Raw genomic sequence first — 22,390 nt, 5'->3', positions numbered from 1 at the left:
TCTCTTGGTAGGGGTTGTAGCTTGTTGGGATTGGTATAGTAGGTCCTACTGGCAAATGGAAACTGAAACTTCAGTAGAAATAAGAGAGAATAAGGCAATTTTAGAGAGTAAATAGGGTTTCTCAAAGGGAATGACCCTGAGGTAGAAAGCAGGTACCTAGGTAGAAGGGGCAGCAGAGAGGATGGTTGGCTTTGATTAAACCTTAATTATCTCCTGATCACTAATAGGGAGGTGAGGTGGGGGCGGGGCAAGTTAGTAAGAGGAAATGGTCCAAGGGCCAAGCTTTCCAGCATTTTCTTCTAGTTTTCCCCCAGCAGCCCCTTCTAGGCAGAGGCTCAACTCTTTAGCTTTGTCATCAAATTCTAGGCACAGACAAGGACTTGACTTAGGAAGACAGGCTGCCCATTCTTCCTTCTTTCCCCTGATGAAAAGACATGTGGCCGAGTGGAAAGAACAGCGAGCCAGGAGTGAGGAGACCTTTTCCCCTGCAGCCTCTGATGAAGGGGACGGCAGTGGCAGTAGTGATTCAGAGAGGTGTGGCAGGTAGAGTGACATTTATTTATAGAAGGGAAGCCTGAGAAGAATCCTCAGGGAGAGAGTGGGGGCTAGGCCCAAAGAACTGACCTATTTGGAGGTTTCAGCAAGGGTCTGGAGCTGTTTCCTGATCCTTGGCTGCCAGGGCCCTATGGCCTGTGGCATGTGTTTTTGTGGCTTAGGGAAACAGGGTGGGGAGGCAGGTAACTTTTTCTTTTGGCCCAACTTGGTGCTGGACTTTGTAATAAACAAGGGGTTCAGTTTTGCAAGTTGAAAATCTTGTATATTTAACTCTTCGGGGTTCTCAGGCTCCTTCCGTAACCTTGTAGGCTCTGCCTTCACATTGGTCTCAGATACCTCATGTATAAAGAAAACCTTGTTCTTCAGCTTGTTTTGGATCCAGGGGTCAATTGAGGCACAAAGGACTAATGTTTCTTGTAGCTGCATTGAAACAATGGCCCTAGGCTCGCCTTGGTTTCAGGCTGGGCACCCAAGGGAAAGGAAGCTCTAGCCACAGGCCACTATGCCCCAAGGAATGAGGTAAGGGACAGTGAGGGCTCATTCCCTTTCCTGACAAGGAGCAAATGGTGAGATGGGTGGGAGAGGCTTGGAGGAGGGGCAGAGGAGAGGAAAAGGTGGGTTGGAATGGAATGCCTTACGCTCTTCTTCACAGCCTCATTGTTTTCTGCATCTAGCATGTCCAGGAGCAAATGGTACACTTGAGGACTGCGGATCCCCAGGACGCCCTGGCAGAGGCAGAGTGAGAGTGCCTAAGTAGCCAGCCCCAGGAAGATGCCCCATCCTCTTTCCCATTCTAGTTCCTTTGTGATGACCCTGTAGCCTAGAGATGGGAGAGACATGGTTTCCCAGCTGGGATATCTCTTTCCTTGCCATTTGGGGCCACTGCTTGGGGTTCCAGTGCCAGTTATTTCCCTGGGAGAGTCGAGAAAATTTCTGCAATATCTATGCAATGCCCCTCATACCCATCTCCTGCTTCTTATCCCACCCAACCCCAACCCTGAAGAAAAGGTTACCCTGAACTCTTGGTAGGGCTGGAATTCTAAAAGAAATTCCAAACTTCCCAAACTTTACAACCCTTTCTTCCCCTCAGTGATGCTACCCAACTGCCTACTACCCCTGTCATTAACACATCTCAGAAATGGGGTCCAAGAAGCAGAGCCTGTGTTACCAAAGAGATGACTGCTTCCTGGCGTGTAGTGGCATTTGAGTTCATCAGTTGCCTGTGAAGGGAATGACTGTTGTGGTTACTCAACATAGTTAAGGGGTAGGGGGAGTGGGAGGGAGGCTGGTTGCTTCTCAAGCACATAGCAAGTTGGGCATAAAGGTGATGAGTGATGCTAATTTCAGTCATTTCCCTCTCGTTTCTTGGGTCAGGAAAGGGACTGGGAGGGGCAAAAAGGTGCTACAGTTTGCCACGAGACACTAAATGAGGATCAGGACTCATATCTGTGCGGAACTTTACCTTTTAAAAGTTCCCTTCATGTCATGTTAATTTGAGTTTTATAGCAACCCTGATTAGTAGATATTATTAGCTTTTTTTGGGGGGGCTGGTAAGGGGATCGCAACCCTTGGCACGGTGTGGTCCGTACCACGCTCAGCCAGTGAGTGCACTGGTCATCTCCATATAGGATCCAAACCCATGGCCTCGGTGCTACCAGCGCCGCACTCTCCTGAGTGAGCCACGGGGCCGGCCCTTATTAGCCTCTTTACAGACAGACAAAACCCCCAGGGGTCAAAGAGTGACTTAGCAAGGGGAACAGGCAAGGGAAAGCTGAGAATTTGCAGCAGCTTCTCAGCTTTCACCAACCCTCTGCCCCCTTGCCACAGCCTAGGATTTGGTCCTGGGAGCTCCCAGCCCAGGCCACTCACGCCTCTACCAAGTTCATCATCATAGGCTTCATCTCGAGTTCTTCCACAGTTTCAGCCACAGCCTGCCTCATAGCCTGCAGAGGGATCAAAGTGGAACAACAGAGAGAGGGAATGCTTCACAAGCCTTTATTAAACATTTACTTTGTGATACAAGTAGGGTTTCTGCTTTGAGGAGCTCACAGTCAGAAGCAAACAAGTAAGTAAGCAATTACAGTACTGTCAGGTGCATATAGGAGGGTCTTCTAACTCAGGGTTGGGTACTGAGAAGATGATGCCTCAGCTGAAACTTGAAGGGTGAGTGGGAGTTAACCAGGCAGAGAGCTGGGGGTGGGCAGATTTTCCAGGCAGAGTGGAGAGCATGTACAAAAGTCTGGAGGTGAGAAAACACAGAGGGGACGGGGACCCAAAAGTAGTTTATCTTAGTGAGGGGACCAAACTGGGACTGCCCAGAGCACTCAGTGATTTCACTGGGACAACAGGTGTAGATCAGGACATGGTCGTCCTAAGCGTAGTAAGTGTGTGGCTCTGAGGACAGGTCTTGAAGGAGCGATATAGTATTTTAACAGGCAGAAGGAAAGAGGGGTTTGTTGGTGGAAGTGAATAGTATGAGGCAGGGGTTTTTTACCTTACAGAAGAGGGAGGGATGACTCAGGGCATTTTAAGCTGAGAGAACTACCTGAGCAAAGGCAAGGTGGCTTGGAAACGTGGGCTGTGTTAGGTGAACAGGCAGTAGGTTAGGGTGAATGTGATACTTTGAGGGGTAGTATGGTGGGAACCAAGCTAGGGGAGGTGTCCAGAGAACAGAGAGGAGACAAGTTTGGTCTGCCAGGGCTTGGGAGCTTTGATTTCACTTACAAGGAAGGGTTCATTATATATCTTTCTCCTGAGCAGGTCAAATGTAAGTTCCTCTAGACCCTCTGCCTGGATCTGTTCCAACCCAATGGTCCTGAGCATCCGGGTGGCTTCAAAGCGGTCCTGAGGACAGGGGTGTGGAGACGTGAAAGGTAGACTCCCTTTCTTATCTCCCAACCCTGTCCTAAGTGCTGGGGAAAGGGTAGGTAACAAAGTAGCCCAGATCTTACCTCAAGAATACTAGAAGAACAAAGCTGGTCCAGGATAGCCCTGATGACTGCAGCTGAGTATACATGCATCATCTTGACCAGCATTCTAAGTGCCTGTAAGGGAGAGAGAGGGACAGGTGTACAGGGCCTAGAGGTGTCTGGTTGGCCAGGCAGACTTGATGGCTGAGCCTAGAGGTAGGGAACAGGTGGGGTCCCCTTTCTCCTGCCTCTTGGCCTCTTGAGTGAGACCACAAGTTCAAGTGTGCACATGTGTGTGTATATATAAATGAACACTTATACATATCCAATATACACAGACATATGTACAATTATATGTCCACATGACCCCATACTCATGCATAGACATATTCATAAACACACAGAGGAGCCGGTAGTGCTCTACCACCAGGATGACAGGATCAAGACCTCACCCAAATCGGCACTGGCTTCCTTTTGCCCAGTGCTGCCCAGGGAGCCCAGCCTCCTGCCCTTCACACCTTCATCCGCTGGGTCGTGGACCCTTGGCACATACAGTGCAGCAAGAACTCTTGAGCCATGTTGCTGCAGGGCCTCAGGAAGCCCAAGCACAGGGCTGCCTCCAGAGCTGCTTCATTTGATGACGACTTTATCAGCATCTGCAGCACAGGCACCAGCTTCCCTTCATCCCTGACTGGAGTCCTCTGAGAGAAAGGAGATGAGAGGAGGGGATTTGTCTTCAGCCAGGCTTTGCGCTTTATAAGAGGACAATTCATTGCTGCTTTCAGACCATCCTCCTTCCTAAAATAAATCTCATGCCATTGTATTATTTCACCCACTTCCTCTTATTTTTGCTATCTACTACTAGCTCTTATGTCATTATCTCTTCATTTCTCTATGACTTTATCTTGTGGATGGATCACTGTTACTCTCTTTAACACTTCTGCTATCTTAATTCCTGGCATTGAAAAATAGATATACATGTAAGAGATCCAACACCTCTCCTCCAATAACCTTGTCCTCCACTCTGCCTCAGCCACTAATCCCACAGGGAGACCCGATCATTACCTACAACTGCGTCTTCTCCATAATCTCCGTTTCATGGATTACACACTCTGACCATCACCTCTATTTTTCTAGCTCACTTCCTGACGCCAACAACTGTTCGACTTCACAAAGGACTAACAATCCATTGAGCCTGCCACCTTTGCACTGTTCTGCATCTCTCTTTACCCAGCTTAAATTCCATGGTACAGCTATAATCACTCCCCTGCCTTAACCTCAACTCTTTTACTCCTTGTTGCTTCATTGTGCTCTCTTTACGGAAGCACAGTCCTCATTAAATCCAACTCTCCACTTTGTGCTTCTACTTCTTGGAGAAAAACACAGTCACAATGACTGATCTTCCTTTAAATGTTATGAACACAAACCACGTGTAGACCCCTAATGCTGCCTGCCTGGTAATCACATTGTTTTTCCCTGGGCAGTTCTGTTTCCCGCTCTCTTAATTCACACCCTTTCCTCTGGAACCTCTAATACTTCTTCCTCTATTATTAGTCTCTCCTGATGAGATTGCTTCTTATTTTATTGAGAAAATAAAAGCAACAACAAGTTCTATAGACACCTACCACTACTTCTATCCAACTTCTAACACCTGCACCCATATGGTCTTTTCATTTGTTACTATGGACTGTAACCATCTATCTAAAGCCAATCTCTCCACTTGTGTATTAGATCTCATCTCCTCTCACCTACTCAAGGATATTGCTGCAAGAACTCTTCCCACTCTCTTCAAAATCATCATTTTTCTAACTACTGGGTCATTACCCCTCAGCATAGAAACATACTGTTATTCTTTCTTTTAGATTCTACCTCTGGTGCCAACTACTACCCTTTCCAGCAAAAGGAAACAGTTGAACAGTTGTCTATACTTGCAGTCTCTAGTTTCTTTCTTCCCAGTCTTTCTTAAACCCACGTCAATTAGGCCTTCACCCCTACCACTCCACAAAAATGGCTCTGTTAAGATAATCAACGATTGCCACATTGTTAAATCCACATATCAATTATCAGTCCCTGATGTAGTTGATTTCTCTACTTTCCTTGGTACTTATTCTTTCACTTGATTTTGAGAAAATCATGCTCTTGGTTGATTTCCTACCTCACTGGCCACTTCTCAGTAGTTACTGATTTTTCCTCTTCCCCCTGACCTCTTAACTTTGGGATACCCCAAAGCTCGATTCTTGGTTCTTGATCTCATCTAGTTTAGTGACATTAAGTGCAATCTATATACTGACAACTCCCAAATTTCTTTCTCTAGTTCAGACTTCTAAACTGCAAATTGCTTAGAGCAATTATATATCCAATCGTTTACTTGCTATTTCCCTTGGAGTTCCTGTAGACATCTCAAACATGAGTTACCCAACACTCAACTTCTGGTGTTATCTCCAAACTTGTTCCACCTGCAGCTTTCTTGAACTTAGTTGATGACATTCTTTTAGTTGCTTGGCCCCAAACCTTGGCTTCATCCTTGTTTCTGCACTGTCTTTTACAGCTCACATTCAATCAACCTGTCAGAGTTTTGCTTTTAAAATATGTACAGCATTTAACCACTTCTTACCAACTCCACTGTGACCACTATGGTCCAAGCCACCATTATATCTCCCCAGGATTGTTTCAGTAGCCCCCGTTGGTCTCCCCACTTCCACTCTTGGACCCCACCTGCAGTCTTTTTGCAATACAGCAGTCAGAGCAAACCTTTTGAAATGTTAGATCATGTTACTGCTCTGCATAAAAACCTCTAATGGCTCCCTATTCCACTCAGAGTAAAAACCTAAGTACTTAAAATAGCCCAGAAGGTCACATACGATCTAGTCTCCTGGTTAACTTCCTTGAACCTGACCTGCATTCCTTCTTGCTCTCTCTATTTCTACTCCGCTCTAGCCACACAGGCCTTCTTGTTCCTTGGCCATGCCAAGCATGTTCCTACCTTTGAATTGACTGGTCCTTCTGCCTGGAGTGCCTTCTTTCAGATGATCTGTAAGGCGAACCTGCTTGATGTCTGCTCAGATGTGCCTTCTAAATGAGGTCTTCCTTGTCTACTATGTTTAAAGTTGCAACCCATCCCCATCCCCACTTGTCACTCCTGATCACCCTCACCCTGCTACATAATTTTTCCCATTGCACTTATCACCTCTAACATACCATATAATTTTCTAATTAAATTTATTGGTTATTGTGTGTCTTCCTCCACTAGAATGCAAGCTCCACAAGGGCAGAGATCTTTGCCTCTTTGGCTCACTGATGTATCCCAAAGACCTAGGACAGTGCCTGGCACATGACAGCTGTTTAATTTATATTTGCTGAATAAATGGATGAATGATAGATTCTTTTACACATGGAGCAGTGATGGGGTCAAAGTAAAAGGACCCTAATGGGGAAAAAAACTGTGAGAAGTGTCAGAGGATCCTCTTGATGCCTGTCCCTCCTTAACAGGTTTTACTTTCATAGGTTATTTTAGGGATGATAAAAATAATGATGGTTACCATTTAAAGGGCACAGACATCGTACAAGGTGCTTTGCATACATTATCTCATTTAATCTTCTCTACAATGCTATAAGACAATTATTGTCTCCATTTTAAAGACAAACAAACTGCAGCTCTGAAAGCCAGTTTTTCAGAGATGGTCTGACCAGTAACTGGCCAAGCCATGTGCTTCTATTCAACTCCAGAGGGAATGCCACAAGGATAATGTCTTGCTCTATCCAAGCTGAGAGGTAGGTTACCTTCTTCCTCATCCAACCCCCAGCCAAAGCTATCAATTATCTGTCCTGCTTTGCCCCTGTTACAAACTTTCCTTCCAATCACCTTATCTTTAGGGACAGCAGCCCAGGAGTTCAGAGCCACACGTAGCCCCGTCAGAGTCTCCATCCTTCGACCCTCATTTTTCCCCTTCAACTGTTTGATGAGTGCACGGATCACATGCTTATTCAGGCAGCCTGGACAGGGAGGGTCCTTAGGTCAGGGCACAGCCTCAGGGACCCATTGATTTCCACTGCACCCTCAAGACAGAAGTTTCAGATAGTAGGTACCACGGCATTGCCCATACTCTCAGGACACCTGAGCAGCTGGCTGAGCATGAACACAATTCCAGGAGTCCTCCCTCTCCCATTCTGCAGTCTCTTCTCTCTTTTTACTCCCCTTCCTCTCTCTGCCCAACAGTACCTAGGATAGTTCCCAGACCCTGCCAAATGCTAGGTTGGAGTGGGCATACACTCCCCTTCCTACGGTCCTTTCCCAAAGGAGAAAGTGGCTCACCCAGGATGGCCAGAGTTCGATAGGCCTCATACTTCACTTTCTCTGGACCAGTTTGGACCTGATTTAAGAGGCAAGGGGTAGAAACATACCATAAGGTGATGGAATGTCAGAGCTTCAGGGATCATCTCAGTTTAACTTTTCATCTTACAAAATAAAAACTGAGGGCTAGATAGTGACCTGTCTATGCTCAAACACAGAATAGAGGCAGAATGGTATAATGGAAGGAACACTGAACTTGGTAGTTAGACTTTTGTTTAAATCTCTGTCTGATACTTAGTAGCCACTTGGCCTTCGGCAAGTCACTTGGCTTCTCAGAGCTTCTGTTTTCTCATTAGAAAATATAGATACTAATACCTATTCCTAGTGTCGTTGTAAGATTTAAATGAGATAACGGATAAAAATACATGCTCCCAGTATTAATAGGGCATTGTTTTGGTTAAGGTAGAGAATGAACTCCATACTTGTTCCTTCCTTGCTTTTCAGGATAGTGTCTTTCTTGTTAGACCAAGGGGATCTTCATATTCCCCCTTCCCCATCCTTTAGATCAAGCTGCTCTTCTAAGCAGCCAAGGGCATTAGATAGGGATGTGCCATGTACTGGTGGCTTTCTCCTCACTGGATCTGACCCATCATCCTGGCTCCCTGAGGATCCTTCTCTGTGCTCTTGTGCCCACACATCTCAGACCCTGCTTCCTCCCTTATTGAACTCCATGCAGCCCCCAGACTCACCACCTGCGATAGTGCCTCCATTACAAACTTGTCCCTGATGCCCAGGCACCCCAGAGCCTGCAGGAAGAGGGGTAGAAAAAAGGGAAGAGGCCTTGGACACCACCCGCAGGAGTTACCATACTCTGGACACAGCTGGAGGTTGTACTTGGAATACCACCCCCACTCCCACTGTCCACCTCAGGCAGCTTATAACTTTCCAGCTCAGCCAACTCCTAGTTGTAACCACCTTCCTCTTCCCTTGCCACTTCTCACCTGTGCTGCATAGAACTGCTCCTCCTCGCGAGGAGATTTCAGGGATTTTGTGAGTTCCTGCCCATACAAAGCAGCCAGTGGAAAGGAAGAAAGAGAAAAATATAGTTATCCAACTTCAAACTGAAAGGAGCTCCAGGCCAGTCCACTTTCCTCCCCACCCTTCATTTTGTAGGCAGGGACTAAGGATCAAAGGGTGGTGTGAGCCCCAGGTAAGTGCACCCACAGGGAAGGAGTCTCCCCATTTCCCCTCCCACCATGGTCCTGACCTTTAATCTTTGCCACTTCAGGGGATCCTTGGTAGGCTCTAAGGGCCTGGGTCTCACTTGAAATTTTACAGTCAGCTTGCTCATGGGGAGATGGAATTTTTGGTCATAGGTATCCTCTTTGAGGTACCTGTGTGAGAAATTGCACAAGCAGCCTTGGTCTCTTTGCACCTTCCCTCCTCAGGTTGCAACCCCACCTCTGATACAGGACCTCAGCCCAGCTCAGAGATGGGACCAGAGGAAGAGAGATGAGGGCTCAGTGATGTCCACCTATGCTGAGCCACCCTTCTACCCCAGGGTCTTTTCTGGGACCAGTAGACTGACTTGCCCCACTACCTGGGCCACCCCTTCCTTGTCCTTCCTCTCTTTCCTAGAAGATGTGAAGGGTGTGGAGAATAGGAGGAGGGAAAGCACACCTGGGGTGATCTCTCATTTTCTGCAACATCTTCTTGGCCTCCCGCTTCTCTTGCTGGTCATACAGGGTATGCCAGTGTGTGTAGATCTCAGGTTTCTTGAAGTAGCAGTAAGGGACCAAGTTTGACTTGTCCAGATGCTGTCTCCAGCACTCTGGACTTGGGGGAAACTCTTCCTTTGGCATCTGGGGGGTGTGAGTGTAGAGCAGTCAGAGGATTCTTCTAGGCCCTTAAGTACTGGGGGTAGGGGGAGGAGGGGATGGGATGAGAAAGATGCTCTTTAGCCCCTCATCTGGTCTGGAGTCATGGCTAGAGCCTAACCCACTGTGTGACTTGGGCAAGTTACTTCAACTCACTAAGGTCTCAGTCTTCTCATCTGCAAAATGGAGCTAATAATCCTTGTCTATTCCCCTCCCAAGGTTGTGAAGATCAAAAGAGATCCAGATTATGAAACCACTGGTGATCCTACAAATCAATCTGATTACACAGTTTGGTTAGTTGAGGATCTCAAAGCACTTTGAAAAGGTCATTTGGGCAGAAAGATGAAAAGGCAAGAGGTGGGGTAGAGGTGGAGAAAGACAGGCCACTGCTCACTCAGACATTTATTAAGCACCTGCTATCACATGTGCCAAGGATGCCGCTGGGTGCTAGGGGTGCAGTGACCGTCTCTACCCTCATGAAACAGCAGTTTCGCTGGGAAAGCAGGCCTTCTCCAAATGATGTTTCAACTGTGAAACTGCAGCTCTGGCTGCAGTGGAAGTTTTGGGTGGGTCAGGGGTTTTTTCAGGATTTGGCTGGGATTCATCCCTGTCTCTTCTCAAACCTTCCTGTCTTTACAACAGGTTTCTCTGCACAACCGGGAAAAGGGGCTTCAGCCAGTGATTCCCAACTTGGTGACGGACAAGAACATAATAAGAGTTCTCAAGTGATTGTCATGATTTTGGAAAACAGCATTGACTCACAATGAGTAGAGTTGCTGGATTTAGCAAAAAAACAAGCCACCCCCCATTTGGATTTCAGTTAATGAATGAAATATTTGAGGCATGTTTATTCTAAAAATTTTGTTGTTTAAAAGTGAAACTCTAATTTAATTGGGCATCCTGTATTTTCTCTGACGACCCTAACTCTGAGGGTACCCGTGTTAATAAATAAAAGTAACTCCCATTCGTAAGCATTCCCTGCATAGCCCAGGCTTTATAGACTTTGTCTTATAGTAACTCTACAAGGTGAGGTGGGCAGGGCTTGTTGGCCTGTGGCAGAGGATGCTCCTGAGGCTCAGAGAGAGAGAGTGACTTTTCCCAGGTCACAGAGTTAATGGCAGCCCCAGAGGTGAGTGTCAGGGTTCTGTAAGCTAGCTTAAGTGGGAAGGGACAGTTTGCTACCCCTGACTCTGACACGGCTTCAAGGGTAGCAGAAGTTAGGGGTCTTACCTGGTAGCAGGACAAGGGCAGATGAACAGGAGCCATGGCTTTTTGGAATTCTGGCAAGAGGGTTAAGAGTATGTGTATGGTACAAATGAGACAGCAGTCACAAAGGTGGTTAAAGAATCATTCATTCAGGCATTCATCTGTTCAGCATTTAGTGGATACCAGTACCAGGTGTTTCACCGGGCACCAGAGAGGTGTAAGGCATAATTCCTGCCCTTAAGGGGCTCATAATCGTCTAGTACCTTGTTACTCAAAGTGTGGTCCATGGAGCAATAGCGTTGTCATAGCCTGGGAGCTTCTCAGGCTCCACCTCAGAACTACTGAATCAGGATCTTAATTTTAAAAAGATCCCCAGGTGATTCCTATTTAGGCTGAAGTTTGAGAAACTTGTCTAGCAGGGTATTCTCAACTTTGGCTGCATATTAGAATTATTTGGGGGGAACTTTGAAGGTGTCTAGGCCCTACATCAGACTAAGTAAATCAGATTATGTGGGAATGGGGCCTAGGCATTTTAGAAAGCTCCCGGAAGATTCTAATGTGCAGCTAAGGGTGAAAACTGTTGGTCTCGTTCAGTTTCTCAAGCTTGAGTGTGCATTAGAATCACCAGGAGAGCTTGTTAAAACAGATTTCTGGGATTCATCCCCAAAGTATCTGGGGTAGGGTCTGAGAATTTGCATTTCCAACAAGATGCTGATGCTGCTGGTCTGGGACCACAGTTTGAGAACCACTGGTCTAGCTGGTGAGACAGCAATGTTTCTTAGTGATTAACAGAGGGGAACAAATGTGAAGATGGATACAGGCACACTTGGTACAGATGAGGGGCAGCTAACCTGGCTGGGAGGATCAGGGAAGTTTTCCCAGAGGAGATTATACACAAACTGAGTCTTCAATCCAAGCAGGAGATAACCAGACACGTAAGGGGGAAGAGCATTAGGCACTGGGAATATCTCATGCAAAGACCTAGAGGGTGAGAGCTGGGGTAGAGAGCAGGCTGCAGGTGTGGGAACAAAAGCTGGTGAGACACACAGGTGTCCTATCTTAGAGGGCTCTTTAGGCCCTGCTGAGGAACTAAGACTTACCTTGAGGGCTGTGGGGAGCCACTAGAGTGTCCAAGGGCCTGCCCTGACCTCCCCCTGGATTTGCTGAACTAACCCAGACCCTCGCCTGCCAGTGGGAGCAAGGTAGCCTTTCTTTTTCAGGCCCCTGCCTCTGACTCCATTCCTGTCCATTCTAGCCTCACCTTTGGTCCTGTCTCTATATTCCAGCCATGGGTACATTAACATTGACCTAGAGATGTCAAAGATATCGGCTGATTTTTCATACGCCATCCTCTTCTCCTGGTGGGGTCAGAGGGAACCTGAGCAGGGGAGAATATAGGGCTGCTGGGGGAGTGGGGGCACAGCTGGAGGAAACCCGTCCTCTGTTGCACAAGAGTGACTGATCAGGTGTTGGGACTTCCGGTGGTAGAAGCTTCCAAGTGCTGAGCAACCAGATCACTTTGGTAAATAGAACACTCAAGTTCCATTCTTGAGCCCCAGCCCTGGCATCTACTGGCCTATGGACTTGAGTGGGTTATTTTACCTCTCTGAGCTTCAGTTCCTCATCTGAAAAGTGGGAAAGTCATGACTATCTGGCTAACTTGAGGGTCTGTAGTGAGGCCTAAATTCGAAAAGATAGTCAAAGCCTTTGGTGAACTGTCAAGCTCAAGTAAGCCCGTGCTAGAGTTAGGAGTTCTTAGGATCAGTCATCAGGAAAATGGTGGGGATGGGAAAGCCTGTTTATACCACGCCCCCTCCTTGGTGGCAAGAGACTGAACTCTTATCTGTGTGATAAGGAGCTGCCTTTCATACCTCCTGCTTTTGCATATGCTGTTCCCTCTACCTGTCGGCTCTTTCCCTTCCTTTTCTACTTGTTAAACTGTTAATCCAATCTTTCAAACTTCACCAAACGTTAACTCATCTCTGAAGTCTCTCTTCTTCCCCAGGCTTCCTCCCCACAACACACACACACACAATGTGACCACAGGCTTGTACAGTTGCCTTCCCTTTAAGTGTTTATCAGGTCTGTCTTCCTCACTGGACTGTGAGCTGCCTAAAGGTAAAGAGTCATTGTGGTTTATTTACCTTTTTATTCTGTCCCCACCCCCCAGTGCCTAGCATAATGCCTGGCACACAGCAGGCGGCTCACTGTAGCAAGAAAACCTGGGCCCATAAGTCATTAGACTTAACATCACCAGTAATCACTGACATATGTTCTGATGTGAGGCACTGAGAATTCAGGAATTGTGGTATTCTTACCAAAATGTTTAACCTGACTCTAATTATGAGGAAATAATCTGGTAAATCGAAATTACAAATCATTCCACAAAAATCTGGTCTGAACTCCTAAAAAATACCAGTGTTCTTAAAGACAAGAAAGTGTGTTAAAGGACACTAAAAAGACATGACATCTAAATTCAACATGTGTACTTATTGGATCCTGGATTTTAAAAAATAGCTATAAAAGACATTATTGAGATAATTGGGGGAATTTGATTAGGACTATACGTTAGAAAATAATATGTGTCACTGTTAAGTTTCCTGATTATACTACTCATTTCGTGGTTATGTAGAATGTCCTTGTTATTAGGAGATACCTACCGAAACTTTTAGGGATGAAATGGTATGACACCTGCAACTCACTCTCAAATGGTTTAGAAACAAATGTATATACCAACTACCCCCACATACTCTCACACACAAATAAAGCAAATGTGGTAAAATGTTAATATTTGAACTGGATGAAGGAATATGGGTGTATTCTTGCAAATTTCTGTAGGTTTGAAAGTGGGGGAAAAAAAAAGGAAAGTATGAGCTTTGGCATTAGACCTGGTGGGTTTAAATTTTAATTGTTAATTTTCCTCCCCTACTTTTTTTTAAAGGGGGAGAGAGTCTTGGGGCTTTGGGCAAATCATTTCCCTCTCTTGCCAAGGGTTTTCCTTACTGTAAATAGGGCTGAGAATAGTACCTACCCCGCAGGATTATAAGGATGAAAAAGGATGATGAATGTAAGGGACTGAGCCAATGCCTGGCACATAGTGAGCACTCAATGTTAACTATAGTTAGGGCTACATATATATAATAAATGTATGTTCACAGGAAGGGACATATAGATGGGAAAGTTGGAATATTCCCAACTTAAAGGGATTGGTACAGTTGTGATAAACTACAAAACCCCTCATTCTCCTTACTTGAACCTGAGGTGTTTGGGATTTCCATTAAATCTTGTGCAGGGGCAAGAGTGGTGTTAAAGAAACCATCTGGGGATAATGTGTAGGGTAGGCTAATGTGGAAGGGCCAACTGAGGTCTGAGGAAACATGGATGCACTGTGGCATGAAATGAGATAAACTCTTGGGGATTTGCGGGTGGGGACATAGTGACCATTGTCTCCCTCCCCAACCCAGTGTGAATAAATCACTAGTTAATTTAACTGCTCTGCCTGCCTATGCCCCCTTCTCAGAGATCTTTTGCTCCCAGCCCTGCTCACTGGTCAGGGACTGTGTGCAAGCCCTGGACCCCTGAGACTTAATGCTAAAGGGGAAAGAGGGTTCCCGAGGAAGAAATCAAAGCAAGAGTCAGCTTTGTAATTGCATTGAGGGTTTTAATGAAAGCTGATTTCTCGTATTTGCCGGTCAGCCCTTGTGAGGAGCCGAGATGGGAGCTCAGCAGCCCAGTTAATCTCCCTTCTTTGCCTCTAGAGGCACAATGACTTCCTTCCTGGTCACAGAGCCATGGCCCAGCTGAGGGCCTGAAGCTCAGAGCCTAGAGAATTCCTGTTTATAAGGCAGAGCCTCAGTAGCTCTTCTAGGCTTCAAATGGGCTTTTTTTTTTTTTTTTTTTTTTTTTTAAAGATGACTGGTAAGGGGATCTTAACCCTTGACTTGGTGTTGTCAGCACCACGCTCAGCCAGTGAGCGAACCGGCCATCCCTATATGGGATCCGAACCCGGGGCCTTGGTGTTATCAGCACCGCACTCTCCCGAGTGAGCCACAGGCCGGCCCCAAATGGGCTTTTATAACTGCTGCCGTGTGGTAGAATCTATGCCCTCCAAGGACGGCATGAGAGTAGGGGATTGAGGAGAAGCCTCCCAAGCTGGTTAGGACAAAAGCAAGCAGCAACAGGAGAGTTTGCAGAAGTTCAGGCTCAAGGCGTCTTTCATCCTAGCTCATCTCCAAAGAGTTGATGTACTCCCAAACCCATTTCTTCTCTGGGTTAGAACATACTTGGCGGTTCTTTCGGGTGATGAAGCTGTGGGAGAAAAGAGGGTGAGGTCTTGTCAGCACTGGGATGGCCAGTTTTGGGGATGATGTGGATTAAGGCATAAAGGGAATAATGATGGTACTGGAGGAGGGCGTTTTTGGAGCTCAATAAAATTTTGTTTGTGGCTTTTAAGGAGAGGACATTTCCTCTTCTGTTGGATCAAAGGGCTCCAAGCCAGAAGCAAATTAGTGTGCATTTTAACCCCTACACAAACACATGCAGCCTGGAAAGCTAAGAGGATATGGTGCCTCTAGAGCCCAGGGTTGAGCTGGCCACCCACTCACTTTCTTAGCACTTCCTCTGTTCCATGCCCTGTGCTGGGTGCTCAAGATGCAGAGAGAAAAATATGTCCCCCAGGAACTGAGTCATGGCTGAATAAGTGGGACATGAGAAGTGCTTAAAAGAACATATGATTTGACCATAGACAACACAGTGCCTGGCACATAGTACACACTCGATAAATGAATACATAAGCACATGTATGCATGGTTGGGTGAGTGAAAGAAGGATATGAACTTGAGTCTTGATTTTACCAGTATTAGTGGGATCACCATGGGCAAATCACTTAGGGCCTTTGAGTCTATTTGCTAAACTCTAAAGTGTGGATAGAAATAATTCCTACTTTGCACAGTTGTTGTGAAGCTCCAATGTGATATGTATGGAGGAGTTTTGAAAAATACCATTCATGTGTTGTTATTAGAATGCTGTGGCACCTCTGCTTTAGGGAGGATTAGAGCAAAATGAGACCGAAGATCATGGTACTAGACACTGTAACTCAGAGGGGTTGAAGGCCCTTAGATATTGGCAGTGTCAAAGCCCTTCTACCAATTAACCTGCCAGAACGTGGAGGCCTCAAGAGTTAAAGGCGTATCTCTATAGGCATTGATGGTATGATGCTACTTCATAAAGTTCATAGAAAACTAGAATTAAAAGATAATACAAATCTTTCCATGAAATTTTTGAAGTACTCTCATATAAGCTGGAAGTATAAAAGTTGAGGGTCATGAGAGTCAGTCCAGCTGCCTGCCTCACCTGTCTGCTGGGAGACCCTTCTATCTGGGGGAGACCTTGGGCCTGGATAACAGTGCTGCCAATTAACAGGTTGCTTCTGGGTCAGTCCTGCCTACTTGGCCCTTTCTCATTCTGGCTTCTCCTTTAGCATGTTTTCCTGTATATTATTAGTATTATTACTATTATTATTATTATTATTATTATTTTGAAGTTTGAACATTGATTTTACTTGTTAGAACACCAGATTAAGTATTTTAGAAGTTCTCATAGGAAGAAAATGAAGGGTTTATTGTATAGCTGTCCAGAAGTTTATTTTTTTATTTTTTATTTTTTATTTATTTTTTTTAAAAAGATGACTGGTAAGGGGATCTTAACCCTTGACTTGGTGTTGTCAGCACCACGCTCACCCAGTGAGCAACCGGCCATCCCTATATGGGATCCGAACCCGTGGCCTTGGTGTTATCAGCACCACACTCTCCCGAGTGAGCCACGGGCTGGCCCAGAAGTTTATTTTTTAAATCTTATTGAACCACATGGTATGCCACATTATTATATGGTATAACGAAGGAATTATATGACCTAAACAACACAGGTAATTTGTAATTTGGCCTTTGTTTTTATAATTACTATCACATTTTTAAAAATGTAAATGTATTCCCTGTGTTTAAGTATTATGCTCAAATATGTTTTGATGTGCTACCTCATTTAAATATTTTATCACTCATTCATTTTTTTGGCTTAATGTTTTCATTCTTTCTATATGCATGTATCTATGTCTATCAAAGTTTCTAAGCTTATATAGTTAACTTATTTCCACGCCTAACAGCATTTTGAAAAACTTTTAAAAATTGTGATAAGATACACATGACATAAAATTTACCATATTAATAATTTTTAAAAGTGTGTTCTGCACGTTCCTGAGCCCAAATGTTTTCAGACAGAGCGAAGGCTTAGGTTGTCTGGTGGAAGTGAGGATTTCTTGGTTGCTCTTTGAGCTCTGTCATGGATAAATTTGCTCTTAGGGAAGCTGCTTCCCTCTTCTGAGCCTCACTCAGAGCCACTTGACCATCTCTTCCAGTTATGTGTGCAGAGATGAGAAAGGGAGCAGAAGGAGTATTCTGGGCTCTCATGCCTCCTAGTGTTTGTTTTCTTATTTGGGATGGTGTGGGAGCTTTAGACACAGACTCTGCCCTTGTTCAGCCTGGAGCCCTATAGGAAATCCTGCCAGACTCACTAGCCTCTCTCCTTGGCCAGTAAGTGAAAAGGTCAGAAAACCAATACCTGAGCTGCTCAGGACTCCATTTCTTTCTCCCTGCAGCATGTGATACCAAAGAACAGCCCCTCCTTGCCAAGTCTTCCCTCCCTGCCCCCATTTTTGTCACCCTGTACTTGCCTGACTTCCCTCCTTTCACCTGCCCCTTAAGAGCAGGTAGTCTCAAAATTGCTGCCCTTTTCTCTTCTCTGTGTTCTTTCCCAAGTCTCTGGCGCTGGGCCTGGCTCATAGATAGTGCTTAAGGGATGTTTATTGAATAAGTGAATGAATAGTATTCATCCCTTAAGTTTCACCTATCACTTCTATGTATATAATAATACATTTAGATGATGATGATAAGTTAACACTTATTGTGTACCTACTGTGTGCCAGGTGATATTCTAAGCATTTTATTATTCTCACTGTTACTCCATTTTGCAGATGAGGAAATTGAGGCTCAGAGAGGTTAAGTGAGGATCCCAAGCTCACCAAGTGGAGTTACTGGGGTTCCAATAAAGGTAGACTAGCTCTAGAGCCAGTGCTCACCAAGACTATGCTACATTGCCTCTTGTTTTTTTGGAAGACCCCTTCCTCCTACAAGAGAGTGTCATATCTCTATCCCCAACACCCTTTCCTCAGCTACCAACCCTTTATTTCACACTCCTTGCTGGATATTTCCACAGGTTTGCCTTGCTGGCATCTTGGCTTTTTCCTCTTTAAACAGCTCTTCCTTGAGACTTACAGTGGTCCCATACTTCTCCAGCCACCTGGGTTGAAACCTCACCATCATCCTCGACTCCTCTCTCTCCCTTGCTTCTGATCTCAGATCACCTACCAGGGCTTGCTAATTCCACCTCCAAAAGTTTTTTGCTCCTTTCCTTCAGGTGCTGTTTGGCCTCCAATACTACTAACACGGATAACGACAACAGCCTCTTAACTGGACCCCTATTCTCTAGGCTGTCTCTGTTCCAGCTCAATTTACCTTGACAGCTCTAACACTTTGGCTGCTTTGCCCTGGCACTGAAGGCCTCCCTGCTTTTCCTACATGGAGACTCTACGTAAACCAAAGTAGAGTCCTGGAGACATTCCCTCTGCCTGGTATATCCTGTCCTGCGGGCTTTTCTCTGCCAGTCCAAATCTCTTCTCAAACAGTACCTTTTGTGACAAACCTCCTCTAAATCCCTTCTAACTCCTGAAGCGGTACATGTTCCTTCTCTCCACCTTTTGTAATATTATTTTGCAGAGTACCCTTGTCGATGCTGTGTCTGTCTTATCCCTCTTACTAGATTATTCCAAGCCCCATAAAGGCAGGGATGGTGGTTTTAGTAATCTCTGCGTGCCTGTAATAGGTACTCAGTGAAGGATTTTTTTTCTTTTGAAAAATATTTCTTTTCAGAAATAAAATGAGTAGTGCTAAATATTACCATTATACTTTGAGGGATTCATCAGAACCAAAGTCCATCTTTGAATACCTATAACTTTGCCAGTGTCGTGAGAATTTTTAGGTTGAAAAACTCTTAATAGGAAATTTCATGATTTCCCCATTTTCATTAAGTCTCTATCTTAAATTTCTTAAGCAGCTATCACTAATGACCTTGCTATAGTAGAAAGGGAGGCTCCAGAGACAGGCTTCATCCTCACTTACTGTGCAGCCTTAGGTAAGTCAACAAACCTCTCTGAGTCTCAGTTTCATTACCTGAAACATAGAATTATGCTTATCTGTCAGGGCTTTTATGTAAAATTTAGAGATAATGCATGAGACATTTGGCACATAGTACATACTTCCTATGTAGTAAGGATTATTATTATTATATTTTCCCAAATGTATTAGCTTGAATATTTAAAGAAGTATCTCATTTCATTATTTCTTCTTTCGTTGATACAGTTTTTCTTTTTACTTGACTGCAATTAGGTTCCTGACCTCTGACCTCTCTCCCCAGTTCCTCTCAGGTTTAGGTGTATTTGACTGGGTGTGGGATATGGGGAACTGTCAGGTTCTTAAGTGGAATTAGATGACTGAGTCGATCTTCTCCATGCAGGGGTATTCCAGTCCACATTTAAGTAAAAGCTATTACCAGTAAAGGTCAGAGACCTAGGAACCTAGTCCATCAGAGTAGGCAGGATCCTCCAAGAACACCTCATCTAGTCCTTTTATGTGACAGCTGGGGACTCTGAGACTAGACAGGGAGGAACTGTGGCTATTTGAGCAGCTGGAGGATGGGTGGGTGTGGGTAGGGCACCTTCTCAGAGGGTTCCTGGGGGGACTGGCTCTGGGAGCAAAAGGCATCCTTTCCTCATCCCCCTGGAGAGTTCCATGGGGCTGAGACTCACACAACTGCTGGGTTGGAGCACTTGCCACTGGTGTAGAAATACTCCTTGATGTGGGCACGGGGCAGTGGGCGAGAGATGTAGGCAAAGCAGCAGGGCGTGGTGTCCGAGGCATCTGGAAGAAGGAAGGCAGGAAGGAGAACCTCTTTATTCATTGCCAGTGCACACTAGGTGTTGTGCTTATGATTTATCTTGAAAAGAATATTATCCTCCTTGGCAGAAACTGAGGTGGAGAGAAGTAAAGTGACTTGGCCATGGATACACAGTGGCAGAGTCAGGATTCCAACAGAGTACTGAGAGGATCTCCCCAACTCCTCATCTGATCTTGAGCCAACCTTGCATCCTTCCCTCTATACCATAACCCCTGCCCTTGGCTCTCAGGACATGCATGAGAGCATGTCCTCCTGGCTTGTCCTGGGCCCTCTGCCTTCATTCTTGCTCTTCCAGGATCCTCAATGGATTAAGAAGTTGGTTTCTTTGATACTTAGGTTGGGTTGGGGGGAGGCTTACAAAACTCAGGCTCCATGGCTCGGCCAGGATCCTAAGAGGGTCCTGAAGATGCATATTGCATCCTGGGAAATCCTGGCTGAGAATGGTTCTGAACAGAGAAGAACTTCTTTTTGATCAGTTAATTCAAGATGATGCTGGGAAGGGACAGTTGCCACTTCCAAGCAGAGCAGTGTTGTTATCTCTCCAGCCAGATATAACTGAGCTTGAATACCCAGCTGTGTGCCCTTGGGCAAGTTACCCTCTCTGGACCTCTTTTTCCCCATCTGTAAGTCAAGGACAGCTACTCGAGGAGTAGTTGTGAATATTAAATAAGATATATGTAAAGCAATCAGAGCAATGCCTGACCCATAGTAGACATTTAATCATTTAATTAGCTTTTATTATCCTCTAACAAACCCCATTTTTCCCATCTATGAAATGGGAGAGAATATGACTATCTCACGAGGTTTTTAGTTAAGTGTTCAGAAGTTTCTTAGAAACTCTGCTGGTAAAAAAAAAGAAAAAAAAAAAGAAACCCTGCTGGTGACAGTCATGAGTCAGTCATGTTTTAAGGTCAGCTTGAGCTGTCCCTACTTACTAATATCTCCAGCATCACTCCATACTCAGTGAGCACCTGCAGGGCTCAGGAGTGTAGGCATTGAAAACACAGAAAATTTGATCGGGGGTCCCTGCCATGAAGTGGCTGAGAGAGAGATCTAAGAGACAACAGAACATCTGGGTAAAACAATACATAAGAATGTAAATAGGGGCTGGCCAGTTAGCTTAGTTGTTTAGAGTGTGGTGCTGATAAAACCAAGGAATAGGGTCTGATACCTGTACCAGCCAGTTGCCCAAAAAAAAAAAAAAAAAAAAAAAAAGAATATAAATAATGGAGTTCAAACAGTATATATTCTACAGCTGAGAAGAGGGCAAGGTCTGGGACAGTCAGTGGAATGGATTGGGCATTCTAGGCAGAGGGTCTGACTCCTTGGGCTGTGGTGGTCAGGACCTGGACTTACATGGAGAGGCAGATGCAGGAGTGCAGAGGGTGGCAGCAGAGAGGATGACAGCAAGGGCAGCTGCGGAGATCTTCATGGTATCCGTGGACAGAGGCTGTGGGAGATCCACATGCTATCTCAGGATCCTCTGCAGCTCAGGCTGGACCTTTATAGGGAGTCGGGGCCAGTAGAGGGGGCGCCCCCTCAAGAGGAGTTTGCAAAACAGCAGCCAAGCATTGGCTGATATCATAAGTGAAATTGCACAAAACTGAAAAGAAAACTGAAATAGCTGCCGGAAATTTGAGTCTCTCCTCTCTCATTGCCCTCCCATCCAGAGTGAGCTCATCAGTTCTGCCTTTGCCCAAGCATGGGTAGTGGAAAACTTCTAGCCTCTGCTGGTGTCCTCAGCTTTACCTTCCAGGGCAGAGGTCCTCCCTGGAGAGCAGAAAGCTGCTTCCTTGGGGGCAAGGAGGAGAGGCAGTTAGGACAAGATCAAAAGCCACTGGGTCTTTATTTGGTTACTTTCAGAGTTCCTGTTCATGCATTACAGATCTTATTTCCCTTCTCTCATCCATGGAAAGATGTTATTTACAAGGTGTTTTATTGAGGACGGCCCTCTGGACATATGAGGGTACTTCAAAAAGTTCATGGAAAAATAGTATAAAAAGATAATACAAATCTTTCCACAAATTTTTTTGAAGACCCCTCATATGGTCCCTAAAGGAGGTGGGAGCACCCACCCTATGACTGGGGCAGTGGATCTGAGCTGGGCATTGGGGACCTTTTCACCAGATATGAGTTGGAGTGATTCCTCTTGGGGAAGTTTCTTGCTTTCATCACAGCCGCCTGCATTGACTTGCTGAGTGATCTTTGGGAAAATTGCTTAATGTCTTTGAGTTCTATTTCCTTGTTTATAAAGTGGGATGATTGGTTATAGGTTTGTTGAGGAGAGAGAGAGAGAGGTGACAGACAGACATCTTTCAGCACTCACTACCATTATTAGCTATCATTTACTGAGGGCTTATCTGTGCCAGCCACTGTTCTAAAGGCTTAGCATGTGTCAACTCATTTACTATTATTATCCCCATTTTATAAATGAGGAAACTGTAAATTCTGGGATCCCATCTCAATTCTAAGGTCTTCTTGGGCACAAA

The 22,390-nt window shown here is 45.3% G+C and overlaps 2 protein-coding genes across 2 annotated transcripts; both read right to left on the bottom strand.

Moving 5' to 3' along the window:
- Positions 1–624: 624 nt before the first annotated feature.
- HEATR9 (HEAT repeat containing 9) lies at positions 625–12,187 on the bottom strand. The gene is made up of 15 exons (XM_063113295.1): positions 12,100–12,187; positions 10,863–10,912; positions 9,436–9,617; positions 9,023–9,149; positions 8,757–8,813; positions 8,505–8,561; positions 7,777–7,834; positions 7,327–7,457; positions 3,983–4,165; positions 3,507–3,599; positions 3,280–3,399; positions 2,425–2,498; positions 1,724–1,775; positions 1,194–1,280; positions 625–975 (listed from the first exon to the last, which is right to left on the bottom strand). The coding sequence occupies exons 1-15, from the start codon at positions 12,185–12,187 to the stop codon at positions 625–627; spliced, it is 1,710 nt and encodes a 569-aa protein (XP_062969365.1).
- A 2,871-nt stretch (positions 12,188–15,058) lies between these two features.
- CCL5 (C-C motif chemokine ligand 5) lies at positions 15,059–21,333 on the bottom strand. Its single transcript, XM_063113084.1, has 3 exons — positions 21,258–21,333; positions 19,753–19,864; positions 15,059–15,146 (listed from the first exon to the last, which is right to left on the bottom strand). Exons 1-3 carry the CDS (start codon positions 21,331–21,333, stop codon positions 15,059–15,061), a joined length of 276 nt encoding a protein of 91 aa, XP_062969154.1.
- Positions 21,334–22,390: the final 1,057 nt, after the last annotated feature.

Source organism: Cynocephalus volans, chromosome 10 (assembly GCF_027409185.1).
Source record: "Cynocephalus volans isolate mCynVol1 chromosome 10, mCynVol1.pri, whole genome shotgun sequence".
Classification (NCBI taxonomy): Eukaryota; Metazoa; Chordata; class Mammalia; order Dermoptera; family Cynocephalidae; genus Cynocephalus; species Cynocephalus volans.
Note: the sequence above shows the minus strand (reverse complement) of the source record. Positions and strands in the feature narration are given on the sequence as shown.

What these genes read in the sequence shown, in the direction of transcription:
- HEATR9 (XM_063113295.1), bottom strand. Translation starts at nt 12,187, where the DNA reads ATGGCGTATGAAAAATCAGCCGATATCTTTGACATCTCTAGGTCAATG. An exon ending in TATATAATGAACCCTTCCTT is followed by an intron (nt 2,499 to 3,279) that starts GTAAGTGAAATC and finishes ATCCCTCTGCAG; the next exon opens with GCTATGAGGCAGGCTGTGGC. An exon ending in AGGAAGCAGTCATCTCTTTG is followed by an intron (nt 1,281 to 1,723) that starts GTAACACAGGCT and finishes TGCCTCTGCCAG; the next exon opens with GGCGTCCTGGGGATCCGCAG.
- CCL5 (XM_063113084.1), bottom strand. Translation starts at nt 21,333, where the DNA reads ATGAAGATCTCCGCAGCTGCCCTTGCTGTCATCCTCTCTGCTGCCACC. An exon ending in TCCTGCATCTGCCTCTCCAT is followed by an intron (nt 19,865 to 21,257) that starts GTAAGTCCAGGT and finishes TCCTTCTTCCAG; the next exon opens with ATGCCTCGGACACCACGCCC. An exon ending in TGCTCCAACCCAGCAGTTGT is followed by an intron (nt 15,147 to 19,752) that starts GTGAGTCTCAGC and finishes TTTCTCCCACAG; the next exon opens with CTTCATCACCCGAAAGAACC.